The sequence below is a fragment of the Salvelinus fontinalis genome, chromosome 5 (assembly GCF_029448725.1).
Source record: "Salvelinus fontinalis isolate EN_2023a chromosome 5, ASM2944872v1, whole genome shotgun sequence".
NCBI classification, from domain to species: domain Eukaryota; kingdom Metazoa; phylum Chordata; class Actinopteri; order Salmoniformes; family Salmonidae; genus Salvelinus; species Salvelinus fontinalis.
Window position 1 is genome coordinate 24,967,452 of NC_074669.1, and position 15,437 is coordinate 24,982,888.

The 15,437-nt window shown below is 44.1% G+C and overlaps 1 protein-coding gene across 6 annotated transcripts in view; it reads right to left on the reverse strand.

The window, feature by feature from the left end:
- Window positions 1-15,437, reverse strand: part of LOC129855371 (palladin-like) — a 117,033-nt gene that overhangs the window by 9,894 nt on the left and 91,702 nt on the right. For 4 of the 6 annotated variants that reach the window (XM_055922947.1, XM_055922945.1, XM_055922948.1 and 1 more), the window contains 3 exons: window positions 3,805-4,476; window positions 1,090-1,231; window positions 586-687 (listed from right to left, as the gene is read on the reverse strand). In XM_055922947.1, coding sequence (XP_055778922.1) covers window positions 586-687; window positions 1,090-1,231; window positions 3,805-4,476 — 916 coding nt within the window. The remainder of the gene's footprint in view (window positions 1-585; window positions 688-1,089; window positions 1,232-3,804; window positions 4,477-15,437) is intronic. The other 2 variants (XM_055922946.1, XM_055922949.1) reach the window with 1 other exon arrangement.

The window sequence follows — 15,437 nt, forward strand, 5'->3', positions numbered from 1 at the left end:
TGTGTTCTGGACACCTAATTTTAAGACTACATGTTGTATTAATCTGTGTAGCTGTAGCCTATATTTGACACTTTATCACAGTTCTATACAGCTTTTTAATGTTTCTGAGGGGAACAAACGGCTACATTCAACTCATGTGTGTTTTTAAAGAGGGTTCTTAAAGAGGGTTTTAAAGAGGGTTCTGTAGTCGAGTATTCTATTCATATCAAAGCTTCATTGCATGCTTTAAATTAAAGTGTTTCCAGTGTAGCCGAAATATAATATAGCCTTTTTCAATAATAAACATCACAGGCCAGCATTCAGATGGAAAAATAGACTCAGAAATTCAGTAACTCTGCACCCTGCACACCGACACAACTCTGAGTGAAGCAGTGTGACTGAAAAATATGACTAATGTAGGTGTGTATGCTACACACACAAGCAATACTACAGTGTAACACAGAGGTGGTGATCCTAGACAAGTATTTTGTGACTCTGTGAGTAGTGTGTGAGTCTGTACCTGCCCAGTCCAGCCCAAGTGAGTGTGTATATACCTGTCCAGGTGTGTGTGTGTGTGTTCTTGGTATAGTTGCAGCAGCAGCGTACCTGTGTGACTGGCTCCTCGTCCTGCTGCTGTGTGTTTAGTACTGTGGCTGCGTTGTCTGCCCCCAGCAGCCTGCGAGCCATCTTCTCCTCATAGGTTAACCTCTGGAAGCACCGATTAATGGGTCAGCCGGGGTTAGTGTGTCAGTCGCAACAGCAACACACACTCGTTACAAATATTAATAAGATACAGTCTTCCTGAGATACACTTGTGAAATGGATGACATGGGGAAAAATGTTTTGTCCTCTCCAAGTCAAAAGGCTCTTTTGGACTCACTATAGTACCGGGCCTGTTCTAACATCAGCAGAAAAGCTTGTCTGTGAACATATCTGTGGCATAGTTATGCATGTATTAATGGTTGGGAATGAAATTTGGTTGATATTTGACATGATGGACCGCTTGTTAATAATATGTATTAAAGAATGTTACAACAATACCTTCATTCCCAAGTTACCTACAAATACACAGTCATTTGCGGTGTTATGAAGGCACTCTGTTACACACACCTGTTGTCCATTGCTCATGCGCTCCTCCTTAAATCGTAGCTTCCTCTCCAGGTCCTGAATGACAGCATCCTTGGTTCCCTGAATGTCAGAGTCAGAGGCCAGGCGTGGGGTTCCTCTGGACTGCTTCCGGGGGAAAGCACTGCTGACAGAACACAACAACAGACGTAGGGGTTAGAACATGGGACCTCAGACCGTTAGTCAACAATGGCTGCTGTTTCTTTCTACAGTAGATTACATAGCCATGATATGCAATATGTTGTTTGTGTGTGTGTTAGACTGACTGGGAGTTATTTGAACCCGTGATTGAGACAGAATAAGCCACTTCTTTCTGTTTCTCATTCCCTTATCTGAACATGTCCAACTGCAGCCTTCCAGACAGAGTCCTCTTATCTCTCTCCCCTGCTGCAGGAATGCCCCGGTGAGGGGAAAAGCAGACAGAGGAGAGGGCTTGATGAAAAAGAGGGCGAGGGAAGGAAGGAGATGTGGAATTGCCTTAAAGGGGAAGGGGGAGAGCGTGTTTGACAGCAGAGCAGAGTGGATGTTTTCTCCAGAAGGCCAGGCATCATCAAGCGGAACCAGAGCCAGGATTATCTACACAACACCAGATCTCTATCAGTTAAATAAACATAAACATGACCAAGCTCACTCTGGGTGCAGCCGACTCATAGTCAGGCCTGGCCTGAGATGGTAGGGTTTCTTGACTTGAGAAATACTATTGTGTTTTGGAAAATGCCCAGTAGGGTGTGTTGAAATCTCAGCTATGCATAAACCCTTCAAATATATGTTGATTTGACTTTGACGCACCCTTCATTCTAAAGTCATTATGTATATTTTTCAGATGATAGGGCAAATATTCTTAACTTCACTAGGGTAAGGGGCAGCATTCGGAATTTTGGATGAAACGTGTGTCCAAATTAAACTTCCTGCTACTCAGGCCCAGAAGCTAGGATATGCATATAATTAGTAGATTCGGATAGAAAACACTCCAAAGTTTCCAAAATTGTTAAAATAATGTCTGTGAGTATAACAGAACTGATATGGCAGGCAAAAACCTGAGGAAAATCCAACCAGGAAGTACTATTATTTTGAAAGGCTGTTTTTCCATTGAAAGCCTATCCACCATACAGAGACTTAGGACCCAGTTCACAATCTCTATGGCTTCCTCTACATGTGGCCAGTCTTTAGGCATTGTTTCAGGCTTTTACTCTGAAAAAAGGGGAAGATACAGCACTTTCAATGAGTGGACAGTGGAAATTTCCAGACACGAGTCATGCGCGTGATCGGGAACAAGCCTTTGTTTCTCCTTTTCTATTGACGAAGCTTTTGTCCGGTTGAAATATTATTTATTATTTATGACAAAAACAACCTGAGGATGGGTTTTTAAACATCGTTTGACATGTTTCTACTAACTTTTATTGTACTTTTTTGACTTTTCGTCTTGATGTTGAGAGCGCACATGGTGCCTTTGGATTTCTGAACTAAACGCACCAACAAAACTGAGGTTTTTGGACATAAAGAGGGACAATATCAAACAAAAAAAAACATTTATTGTCTAACATGGAGACCTGGGAGTGCCACCAGATGAAGAACATCAAAGGTAAGTGATTCATTTTAACGCTATTTCTGACTTATGTGGCACCTCTCCTTGGTTGGAAAATGGCTGTATGGTTTTTGTGGCTAGGCGTTGACCTAACATAATCGCGTGGTGTGCTTTCGCCGAAAAGCCTTTTTGAAATCTGACACAGCGGTTGCATTAAGGAGAAGTTTATCTTTAATCGTATGTTAAACACTTGTATCTTTCATCAATGTTTATGATGAGTATTTCTGTAATTTGATGTGGATCTCTGCATTTTCACTGGATGTTTGTTTGAGACAATGATTACTGTACATAAGGCGCCAATTTCAACTGAGGTTTTTGGACATAAAGATTAACTTTATCGAACAAAACACACATTTATTGTGTAACATGAAGTCCTGTGAGTGCCATCTGATGAAGATCATCAAAAGTTCAGAGATTAATTTAATCGCTATTTCTGACTTTTGTGAGCCCTCTCCTTGGCTGGAAAATGGCTGTATGGTTTTCTGTGACTAGGCGCTGACCTAACATAATCGCATGGTGTGCTTTCTCTGTAAAGCCTTTTTGAAATCGGACACTGTGGTTGGATTTACAATAAATTTTTCTTTAAAATTGTGTATAATACTTGTATGTTTGAGGAATTTTAATTATGTGATTTCTGTTGTTTTGAATTTGGCGCCCTGCAATTTCACTGGCTGTTGTCGAGGTGGGACACTACCGTCCCACTTATACCAGAGAGGTTAACTCACACACACACACACACACACACATTTACACACCTCAGGATACTGAGAGACGGTGCTCTCTGAGCTGAGTGTCTGTATGAGCCCCTGGCTGGTCTCTGGGTTGTAAACATGCTGAATAAGAATTTAAACAGGCCATCTTCCATCTAGCAGCAGACCTCCAGCCTCCAGCTGCTGCCAGGTGGCAGGCTGTCCTGATGAGAATGGAGGGAAAGGGAGAGCCAGCCTGGCTCCACAGAGACAGACCTGCCGCAGGCTGTCACTCACTGACTGATATGCTATACTACCATTTGACTGGGGATTGAAATGGTCTAAAAGTATAGGGTACTGCCCCATGGAGAGCCAGTGTAGCTGTGTCTAGAGCCAGTGTAGCTGGGTAACATTGAGGATACTCACATAGTTCCATTCCCTTTAGGCAGGCCCAGGGCGTTGACGGACGGGCTAGTGGGCGTGGCTGGCAGGACGGAGGCCAGGAAGCCAGCAGGTGATTGGGGCATGGAAGTGAAGGGGGAAGAGCTGCTGGAGTGGCCGGGGGAGAAGGGGGGAGTCGAGGAGATGGGTGGAGGAGGGGGTGGGGGAAAGTCTTGGCTGGGGCCTGATGGAGAAGACATGCTGCTGCTGAGGAAGGGAGGGGGTGGAGGAGGGAAGGAGGGAGAGGACGGGGACTGAGACCCGATGCTGCTGCCCTTAGTGAAGGGAGGCATGGTGACCCTGGTGAAGGGTTTGTGTGAGGTTGGTGGGGAGAGGGGTGAGGGCAGGCTGGATCCAGAGGAGCCAGAGGACTGGGTGACGTAGCCCCCCACAGGGACTGTCCCCCCGGGGCTCTGGGCAGCGATGAACTGCTTGGGCCGGGCGTAGTTGAATGTGCTGGTCTGCATGGCGCTGCTCTCCAGCTCCTGGAAGGAGGGAGGAGGGGGAAGAGGAGGAGAGGGCGGAGAGGACACTTCCTGAGGCTGCTGCAGTGGAAGTGGGACTTCCTGCTCTTGCTCCTGCTGCTGGATCCAATTGGCTGCTTCTTGCTGTTCCAATAGAATCTGATCCTGCAGCTGCTTCAACTGTTCTATGTTCCTAAAAGGAAAGTTGATACATAGGCATCATCAGTAACATGACTGCTGGACAGTGGGGTCACTTTGAATGATCATGCCAAACGGTTAAAAAAAAACACTATTGCAGAAAAAAACTGGACAAAGTTTTAAAACGTTTGTGAGCTAAATGAAAGCAGGAACACACACCAGTAGATCAGAAGCATTCCGTACAGGCCTTTTTCCCCCCGGACCAATGGAATCCCTACAGTAAAGGCCTAGACTCCACACTATGTATCCACATATTTTGTGTCAGGGTCAGTATAAACGCCCAGAGAGGCTAACAGCAGTGGTTTTCCTTCCCCAGGTCACCAATCAGAACATAGCACACATACCCCTGTAACACTCAACATCCTCTCAACACCACTAGAACGCTGGAGGGGATGAGATAACGCTGCTAAGGTTACAGGCACGTTGTAAAAATGTTACAAAAGCATGCGGCTGTAATCCATTTTGACCTTGACTGACACAATACCCTATTACTCGTCTCTCACTCTCTCGTTACACAACCATGATTGACAAATTAAAGAGATTGTGATTGTAAAAACAGCAATCACAAAGAATGAGCCTCCCAGTCGTGCCGAGACATTGCTCTAATGTTACAGATGCGTTGTGAGGATGTTACTGTGAGTGGTTGATAACCACACACAGAGCTGTCGGGATAACTTCAGCACTGGGCCATCCAAGGGCCTCACTCAGGAATTACACTGGAGCTTTTTTCACCAGCCTGGAATTGATAGCCTGTCAGGCCTGAGTTGGGAGGGTTCAGAGTACCATGGGGTGTGGTTCATTCAGCTAGCCAACCTTGCCACGGTGTTTGTGTTGTGTGTTTGTGTTGTGTGTGTGTGTGTGTGTGTGTGTGTGTGTGTGTGTGTGTGTGTGTGTGTGTGTGTGTGTGTGTGTGTGTGTGTGTGTGTGTGTGTGTGTGTGTGTGTGTGTGTGTGTGTGTGTGTGTGTGTGTGTGTGTGTGTGTGTGTGTGTGTGTGTGTGTGTGTGTGAAGCGCTAATTAGTGATGTTCTGGGGAGGAAACCTCTGCATAGTGAGTCTATCGGTCATTACATAAAGACTTAAAAGGCCAGCCTGTCGACAGCCACGTCAAAAAGTACCATTTTAAATTAAATTAAACATATTCATTTTGTTTGGCATATTTTAACATCTCAACCAATGCCTTTTAGCATAGGAGTCCTGTATTTTTTCAAATATGGTTCAAAACCAGGACGTGAATATTAGCAAAAATTGACCACATTTTCAGTACTAATTCTGTATAAAATTGAAAATTACAAGACTGTAAAATGTTGTTTCTGATATCTATTTCTTGGTGTGCCAGTTAATGGGTTAAACTGCAGTGTGATGAAACAAAATAACCACAAACACACATTTTGTCTTCCGGGGTGAATCCTAATTATGCAGCATTGTATTCTGTCATAGAGGTATGGCTGGCTGAGGATTTCACATACAGAGCCCTCCTACACTGTCAAATAACGCCTGGCCTGGTCTGGGATCAGTTGGCTGGGGAAACTATGGCTCTCAAGGAGGTTCCTGATCCTAAAGGGGGTGGATGACATGACTGTGGACTGGAATGAAGAAAGAGGGGCGAGTAAACTAGACTCATCCTACGTCCACTGCTTGCTTTGAATGTGTTCATTTATAATGGGGAAATATTTTATTTGGGTCTGGGGGCTTGTAACAGGAATGTACAGTGGGAACTTCAGAACACACATGACATGGTTGAGTTATCTTCTCAGGGTAGCAGAAGGGGTCTTGGGGAAATCTATAAAACCCCAATGTTAGAAAACAGAATGTTAATGGCCCAGTCTTTGACTGGTAGTGAGTCCATCTGAAAACCTGGACAGAAGAGTCTAGATCCAGCTACATGCCTTGTCATCAGGACTTCACTAGGACAACATTCTCAGAATCTGTTTCAGATGCTGAATAACCAGGACATTTTCCATTTCTGTCTGAGGTTCCAGGGGATAAGCCCCACATTCCCCAGCCTCCCCACATTCCCCAGCCTCCCCCCATTCCCCAGCCTCCCCTCTCTCTCAAAAAATATGAAGAGCCCAACAATGGTAATGAACATTTTACAGTAAAATGACAGAACTGACAGTGAAAACACCATGAGACAGATATCCCACATGCTTTGAGATCAGTCACATGCTCCCCTCATTAGTAGCATAGCAACAGTGGAACTCCAGGCCCAAATAAACACTCATTATTCAAATCACTCCAACCTGTCATAACCTGTGTGATGGTGTAGACTATGGTACATGAAAAATAGCATGTGAAATAGCTAAATGAAATAATGCAGTGTCTACTGTCCCTATGTGTTTTTCTTAATATCCCAGCAATGTCGGACATCCAAGCCTCCACCAAAAGAGCGCTTTTACAAGAATAGTTTGGCAGCTCCTAGGAGCGGCAGCCCTGGCCTCCACTCCTCCGTGGCGCTTTCAGTCCTTTTTTGGCTGCGTTCTCTCAGCGCAAGGCAGAAGCTCTTCGCCTCGCCCGCCCGCCCGCTCAAACAGAGGAGAAACGCGCTTCATTTCCTCAGCGCCTTGTCTTTCTCTCTCCTTCACTGCCAGCCTCCGTGTGTGAGTTGTGCATGAAATTATTTCCTTAACAAACCGTTTGCCCGCGTGCCTGCATTTTTTAATAACCCACCTGATGGTTTCCAGCCTGCCTAGTATATTTTAGAGAATGTTAGGAGTATTGAGTATACTAAATATATCTGAAAAGTTGTCCTGGTGTTTTTACTCCTGTCTCTGGAATTTTTCTGAGTATGTTTGGGAGGCAGAATGGATGTTGGCCAGCAGTGGCTGACTGACATCATCTTCTTGCCTTAAAAGGTGTTCCTTCTTTATATAGAACAGCTACTTCCAAACAAACATCGCCGCTCATTATTCCCCAAAACAACTGATGTGCACCCCTCTCTCCCTTTCCCTCTCTCTCTCCCAGCATGGTCAATCAATTCCACATTTAGTACAGTCTAATTCCCCTTGCTTATTTTACAAAAGGGCACTCACATGATTAAGATTCATTTGTCCTTCTTTCCGCATAATGACTAACTTTCCAATTGTATTCTACGTTATGAAATCTGACATGTCAATTTCATTTGAATTTTTCCACTCAATTGAATTGCCATTTTGTCAGATAGTATCATCTTAAATATTCTGAACCTCTAAAACAGCCCATAAACTTCAGATCTTTTTATGGTTGTCAGTGAGAAGGTCAGACTGTGTAATATTGTAGCTGCATCAGTTGTTTTATTGTGCCTGGTCTGTGGGCCCCCTTGGCTGACACCATGGCCCTGACCATACCAGCCTCCAGCCAGCTCTACCCAGCCAACATCCACTTACAACTATTTCATCTCTCTCAATCAAGCTTTTTCTCTACTGATTCAGAACAGGGATTGTCTATTAGTCTTGAATGAGCCAACAGACAAATCATTGGGATAATAAAGTATCACTTGACTTGATTTAGTCACCAACTCTGGGAACAAAGAGAGGAGCCTTCCGCCCAATCAACCCCTCTTAAAAAGAGATTTAAAAGAGGTGGAGGTTCATTCTAGCATACAGCATTCACTTATAGCCATACAGCCTTTTAATTTACAGTACTTTCACATCTCCACATAAATCCTCCCATTGTTAAGTCTCAAAAAGGGCATTTTCTTATAGCTGTTCAGAACAACCTGTTCTATAGATGCCAGCCAGACTCTCTTGGGTACAAGAAACAAAACCTACATTATTTAGAACTTCTAAAAGGTTTGTGAACAGAGTTGGTGCTTGGTAAAAAAAAAAAAAAATTATCTCTCATGTGAGCAGCTAAAGAAATGACAGAAACTGCTGAAAAGGCTGGAGTTCATTCCTTTCTTTCTTCCATTCCTCTGAGAGTCTGTTCCTATCTGTCTTGCGGTGCAGTGGGGCCTTGCAGGGAGGGAGAGAAGGAGCCGTCCTGCTCTCCATCTCCATGCCAACGGCCCAGTGTTGTGCTTTACCGAGTTGAGCCAACTGGCCCACACAACTCTCAGTTCCAGTGTGAAAAAACTGCAGAGCTCTGCCCTGTCATTTCAGACTGTAACAGTACATTACCGTTAAATCTCTCTCTTCCTTTCTCCTCTCTCTTTCCCTCCATTTAGAGGGCTAAACAGGCCAGGCTGTTAAATGTTCTTTCTCTCTCATCTTGAAAAATACTTTCAGTTGGCCTGGTTCTTGGAGTAAATTATTTCACATGGAACACAAGGAAAGAGAACTTTAGAAGAAACGTTTGATTGACAAACCATTCTTCACATTACCCTCATAGTAAAATGTCAATTATAAAGGATTCTGGTGGTGCTTTAACTTTCCAGTTTCTACATGGTAACATTAGCATCATCGCTGAGCTTAACGGGGTCAGGCACAGCTTGTCTGAGTGAAAGTTAATTGAATCGGTCTTTTAGCACACCATGTAGCAAGCTGAAACAGACCATGTTGTATCAGTCAGAAAGAGCAAGCTGAAACAGACCATGTTGTAGCAGTCAGAAAGAGCAAGCTGAAACAGACCATGTTGTATCAGTCAGAAAGAGCAAGCTGAAACAGACCATGTTGTATCAGTCAGAAAGAGCAAGCTGAAACAGACCATGTTGTAGCAGTCAGAAAGAGCAAGCTGAAACAGACCATGTTGTAGCAGTCAGAAAGAGCAAGCTGAAACAGACCATGTTGTAGCAGTCAGAAAGAGCAAGCTGAAACAGACCATGTTGTAGCAGTCAGAAAGAGCAAGCTGAAACAGACCATGTTGTAGCAGTCAGAAAGAGCAAGCTGAAACAGACCATGTTGTAGCAGTCAGAAAGAGCAAGCTGAAACAGACCATGTTGTAGCAGTCAGAAAGAGCAAGCTGAAACAGACCATGTTGTAGCAGTCAGAAAGAGCAAGCTGAAACAGACCATGTTGTAGCAGTCAGAAAGAGCAAGCTGAAACAGACCATGTTGTAGCAGTCAGAAAGAGCAAGCTGAAACAGAAACAACCCATGCCAACAGTCAGCTACAGAGGGTTTCCAATCCAAGCAGCCACCGGCTGCTTCTCCTCCATAGACTCCAATCATACTCTTTAATCAATGCTCTCTCTAATCAACATGTCTATAATGGTCATCTTTACACACTGTCGCTTGTTTGTGCTTCCTGGACAATGATGCCTCGGGTCCATACAGACAGGCGGTTCTACAATTAGACTGACTAACATTGCAACAAGCAAGCTGTGAGCCATCGCTGGGTTTTACGACCTAACTTGTTTGGGTGCGAGGAAGGGGAGCTTGTCTTTGGTTGGCCACTGGTTTGTTGACTAGGAGGAGGAGAGAAGGGAGAGGGTTTATGGGATTCCGCCAGCAGCACTCACTAACCACAGGAAGTGACCATGGGAGGACAGGAAGTAGTTGAGTGTAAACAGCCAATAAGGAGGGGGTGCCTTCTATAAACAACAAGAGGCTAAGCTTCCTTCTGCATGATGTGTACATACAAGTCAACCATGTGTAAGTGAAAAGCTGTTGATCCACTCAAATGTCTGAACAACAGGTTTACATTTTCCCACAATGGGAAAGGCTCCTCAGAGGAGGAAGGGGAGGACCATCCTCCTCAGTGAATCTCATAAAAATCAAAATTGTAAAACATTGAAAAAGTTATCCTTTTTAGATAAAACTATACAAAGTATATTCACATGTCACCAAATAATTGATTAAAACACACTGTTTTGCAATGATAGTCTAGAGTAGCCTCAACAGGGTAGCATCATGGTGTAGCCGGAGGACAGCTAGCTTCCGTCCTCTCCAAATTCAGCCAAGGAATGTGCCTTTGTTTTAAGAAGGCTTTTCCCGCAGAAACTCTAACACGTTCAAAAGCAACTACTGGAACAATATTTCTAACATAGAACGTAGGGAATGGTCAGAGGCGATGTGGAGACCACTGGTGACGTTTCGGGTGTTATTTTGTGATGTAATTTAAAATGTTATAAAGGAAATACTGTAACTTGGAAAGTATACTAACTATATGTGTGAAGTGTTCATCCGATGTGTTGTGCATGAAATATGAAAAATTATGAAAGTGTTTTTGTTAAGAGAGGGACATGATTTTAGGAGCCATAAGACATAATAGTTTTACATAACTTTGCACAGTGACAAGTTACGCCATTGAGTGAGGTCAGCCTGATGGAACCGCCCCTTTTGAACTAACTGTATAAAATGATGGGTTAAGAATTAACATACTGTATCAGACCAGAGAGACGTTGAGCTGCAGCTCACTTTTGATTTTTTCTCCCCAATTTTGTGGTATCCAATTGGTAGTTACAGTCTTGTCTCATCGCTGCAACTCCCGTACGGACTTGGGAGAGGCAAAGGTCGAGAGCTGTGCGTACTCCCGAAACACAACCCAACCAAGCCGCACTGCTTCCTGACACAATGCCCACTTAACCCGGAAGCCAGCCGCACCAATGTGTCGGGGGAAACACCATACACCTGGCGACTGCGTCAGCGTGCACTGGGCCCGGCCCGCCACAGGAGTCGCTAGTGCATGATGGGACAAGGACATCCCTACCGGCCAAACCCTCCCCTAACCTGGACGACGCTGGGCCAATTGTGCGCTGCCCCATGGGTCTCCCGGTCACGGCCGGCTGCAACAGAGCCTGGACTCGAACCCAGAATCTCTAGTGGCACAGCTAGCACTGCGATGCAGTGCCTTAGGCCACTGGGAAGCCCGCAGCTCACTTTTAAAGTGGTTTAAACTTTGAATCTCAACACGAGGTAGAGACGATAAAGTCAACTCCCGGACAATCACTGGTACGGCTGATTAGCTGTCCTAAGTAAAGTATCTAGAAAAATGAATTTAAGTGGGACCATTCCATTACTCTGTTCAAATCATCGTATTATGCTACTCTCATCACCCCACTGGGAACCATCGACACAGCTGGCTAGCCTATCTTCAAAGAAGCATCTTCCAGAACAAATGGAATTAGAATAAAATCTGTAGTTCTGTTCAGGACTACACAATAAGTCACCGGATACCGGACAGCTGCCGGATACCGGACGACTGCAGAGAAGAACAACAGTAGAAGACAGGTGGGGACCCCTTTTGGACAATCAGAGCCTTACAAGCGTGTCGCGAAAAGGCCCAAACAACCCCCTTTCCCAGAAGGCCCAGTTAGGAGAGATACATGGCAAACCAAGGCATTTCCATGTAAATAGATTCATGATTTCTTTCTCCAAGCGGGCGGTGGTTCGTGCACAAAGTATAAGTGAGAGTAGTTTCTAAATGTACCAATGTTAAGTGTTTCTGTCCCTCTCTCTCTTTCTCGCCCTCTCCATGTCTTTTGTAACAAGCAGCCATATCGTTGTCAGTCCGCTAGGGACCTGTTTCTATTATTATGTATTAAGTGTGTATGTTTATTCTGTGTTATCAAGGGGTGTCAGGTAGCCTAGTGGATAGAGCATTGGACCATTAACTGAAAGGTTGCTTGATCAAATCCCCAAACTGACAGGGTTCAAATCTGTCCTTCTTCCCCTGAGCAAGGCACTGTTCCCTGGGTGCCGAAGACATGGATGTCGATTATGGCAGCCCTCCACACCTCTCTGATACAGAGGGTTTGGGTTAAATGCGGAAAATGCATTCAGTTGTACAACTGACTAGGTACCCCCATTTAGTTAGCTAAACCAACTTGTGTAGTACTGAATTATAAGCAAGGCTAGGGTTTTTGCAGATGCAAGGAGGTTACGACTGTTCAGAATGATGATATGATTAATAAGTTGACTGTTTATGGATGTAATATGTAAAGACCTTTACAGTTTAATTTGGGAGATGATAACTCTTTAAAGAACCGCTCTTGTGGTGCCCCAAATCCGAATGAATTGTTACATGATTAATTTAATTTAAATCGGGTAACAATTAAACATAGTTAGTTGATTAGATAAATAACAGCCATCCGATTAATGAAAGTAAAGTCACGACAACTTCAATACATAATCTCTTGGTTCCATAGATTTACACAGTAACTATTTCTTTAAAAAATGAAGGAGAAGCAAGAGAGAAATAGAGAGAGAGAGATTTGGTCTTTTTTTTAGTTACTCAAACACCCGGCTCAAACAGAAGGATGCTATGTTAGCTAGCTGGCTATGACTATCCAACACAACACTGGAACTCGTCAAATTCAAGGTAATCTTTTGGTTTTATCAATTTATTTCCACCGGGGCCCCGCCGGTGTAACTGCTTAACTGGGTTTACTAACACATTACTTCTATTACCTATGTTGACTAGGACGTTACTTTAGCTAATATAGGGACAACGATGCAGGCTGTGTGTAGCGGTTATGGTTTGGCTTGGAAAGATGTTTTTGCCTGGTCACATACAGCTGATGTGTTGTTCATTGAAGTCCACAAACGAAGGGAAATGGTGAGAGGAGACTACATAGAGGCTACAATGAAGACAACATGGCTGCTTTGAAAGTGAACTGTGTTTATGCGTGATTAGGGGTTTATTCATTCCGCCAATTCTGATCGAAAACGTTTCTTAAGCGGAAGCAAACAAAACATGGATAAGAGTTCCTGAATTTGTCCAAAAGAAACTCTGGTTTGCAACTGTTGGACTAATGATCACACCCTAGATCAGCTAGATGCAGGCAAGAGTGTGTAAGGCTGTATTGAATGTGTCACTGTCTGTCCATGTGTCACTGTCTGTCATCTCAAATGTTTCTCTCGATCTGTGTGCACCTACATTGTAAACTTTCATTTATAGGCTAGGTTGTAGCAACCTCATGATGGGTATAGGGAAAATGTCAGTATCATGTAGTAGCCTAAACCTATCGCTGTTACATTGAACTGGGTGAATGAAATATGAACGACAGTCATCCAACATGCTGTGATAGAAATAAGGCCATGCTCATTAAAAAAATAAATGGTCCTCCCTCATCATAAACGTCACTGACCACCACTGGAGTACAGTACCTGTCTGTGTCATTGTTTAACCATACATCACTGTGCCAGCTTTTAAAAAGTGTGTCCCAAACAAGCTAGCAGAGCTCCAGCATCACACCTCCAAAACAAACACAGCCCCTATGTGTGTGTCCTACCGTGGAAATACACCCCAAGGTGGTAACACAACAACATGCTGGCCCCAAACCATGCCCGAGCCAAGAGTTCATCAGACCAGATCCAGGAACGCATAATGAAATCAATGGGAGTATGGGAAAATACCAGACTCCCACTGCAATCACATAGACAAATACACCTCTCCCTGTCACCTCCCCCAAGCATGACCAGACATACAGTAGAGTATGATTAGTGGTGCATGCTGTCTCTCTGTGCCTGACAGCACCTGTTTCACACTTCCCTCACCTGTACTATACAGTATTACCGTGCCCCCATTACATCACTGTTACAGTGCGTCAACCTGCACTTGACCAATCTCTGACAGAAAGTGTCTGGTCTGTCACTCTGTCTGACATACTGACTGAATCAACGAATGTCAGACTGTGACTAATTGACTTAGTATCTGACTGACTGGCTACGACGTGATTGATTGACTGTAAGGAAATTCTGAATTCATTTGACGTGTCGCTCACAGACACACACCTATCAGGCTGAGTGTAGATCAGAATAACGTCGTGTTTGTGTGAGATCAGACTGCAAGAGGAGGAGTAGAGGGGAGGCATGCAAAACTTACACATGTTTAAAAACACATGCACAAACAGGTACAATGCCCAAGGCTTTTACAAACGACAGGAAGTGTAGATATGGGCCAAAATCCCCATGATCCACTTGTTAATGATTATCTCTATCGCTGCAGAATAATGTTGACACTACGATATCTGTATGTACCCTAGCAAAGTAACAGGTCATTATACATCGACTTTGTTCACCAAGGATCTCGAATAACAACAATGAGCATTTTTTTTTAGGCAAGTTGACATCCATTTGCAGTTCTATGGTAAGTTTACGGTAAGGGGCTGCCTATTGCAGCTTACATGATTCCAGTATACAAACAACCCCAGCAAGATAGCTGAATGTTTATGTTTGACATCATCACATCAGATCGCCGGATGAGATAAACCAGTGAGCGTGATACACTTCCATCAACAAATTCACGTGAAGCCGTCAAACTAAAGGTTATAGTAAAAAAACAGGCTCATTGAGTTAGCCAGCTAACTTGTCTAAATGTTCTGAAATAACTTTGTATTTTTTTTTTTTGAAAGATAAGCTTCAAATGAGCATGGTATCTTTAACTCAACAACCAACAACACATATCTGAGTTTAGCTTTGTTTTTACTCATTGAACTTGCTTTGTAGTATACCCCTCAGGTGTGTGCTGCGCGCACACTAACCACACCAAACTAAACACACACAGAGACAGTACACACTTGTAGGCCTATACATGCGCACAAGCTCTGCCTGAAATTAGCACTTTGGATCATGTTTTTAAGGAAACACCTCAAATATCTCCGCCCCGTCCATCTGATGGCAAGCGAGCTGATATAAGGCAGGCAAATTGCCAAACCTGGTGTTAGGGCTGGAAAAGGCCAGTGCGGCAGTTTTTACATGACGAAATTGCAAACTAACGTGCTTTTGACACTATTGCCGCCTTAACGCCAGCCGAAAATAGAGCCCTTAATCAGATCCATTTCCACAAGGAGCATGTAGGTGTAACGGATGTGAAATGGCTAGCTAGTTAGCAGGTACGCGCTAGTAGCGTTTCAATCAGTTACGTCACTTGCTCTGAAACCTAGAAGTAATGTTGCCTCTTGCTCTGCAAGGCCCGCGGCTTTTGTGGAGCGATGGGTAACGACGCTTCGTGGGTGTCAGTTGTTGATGTGTGCAGAGGGTCCCTGGTTCGCGCCCGTGTCGGGGCGAGGGGACGGTTTAAAGTTATACTGTTACATAGGTCAAACCTCCAGTCAAGTTCAGAACCAGAGTTAACCCATTTACCTGACCCACATCACAGG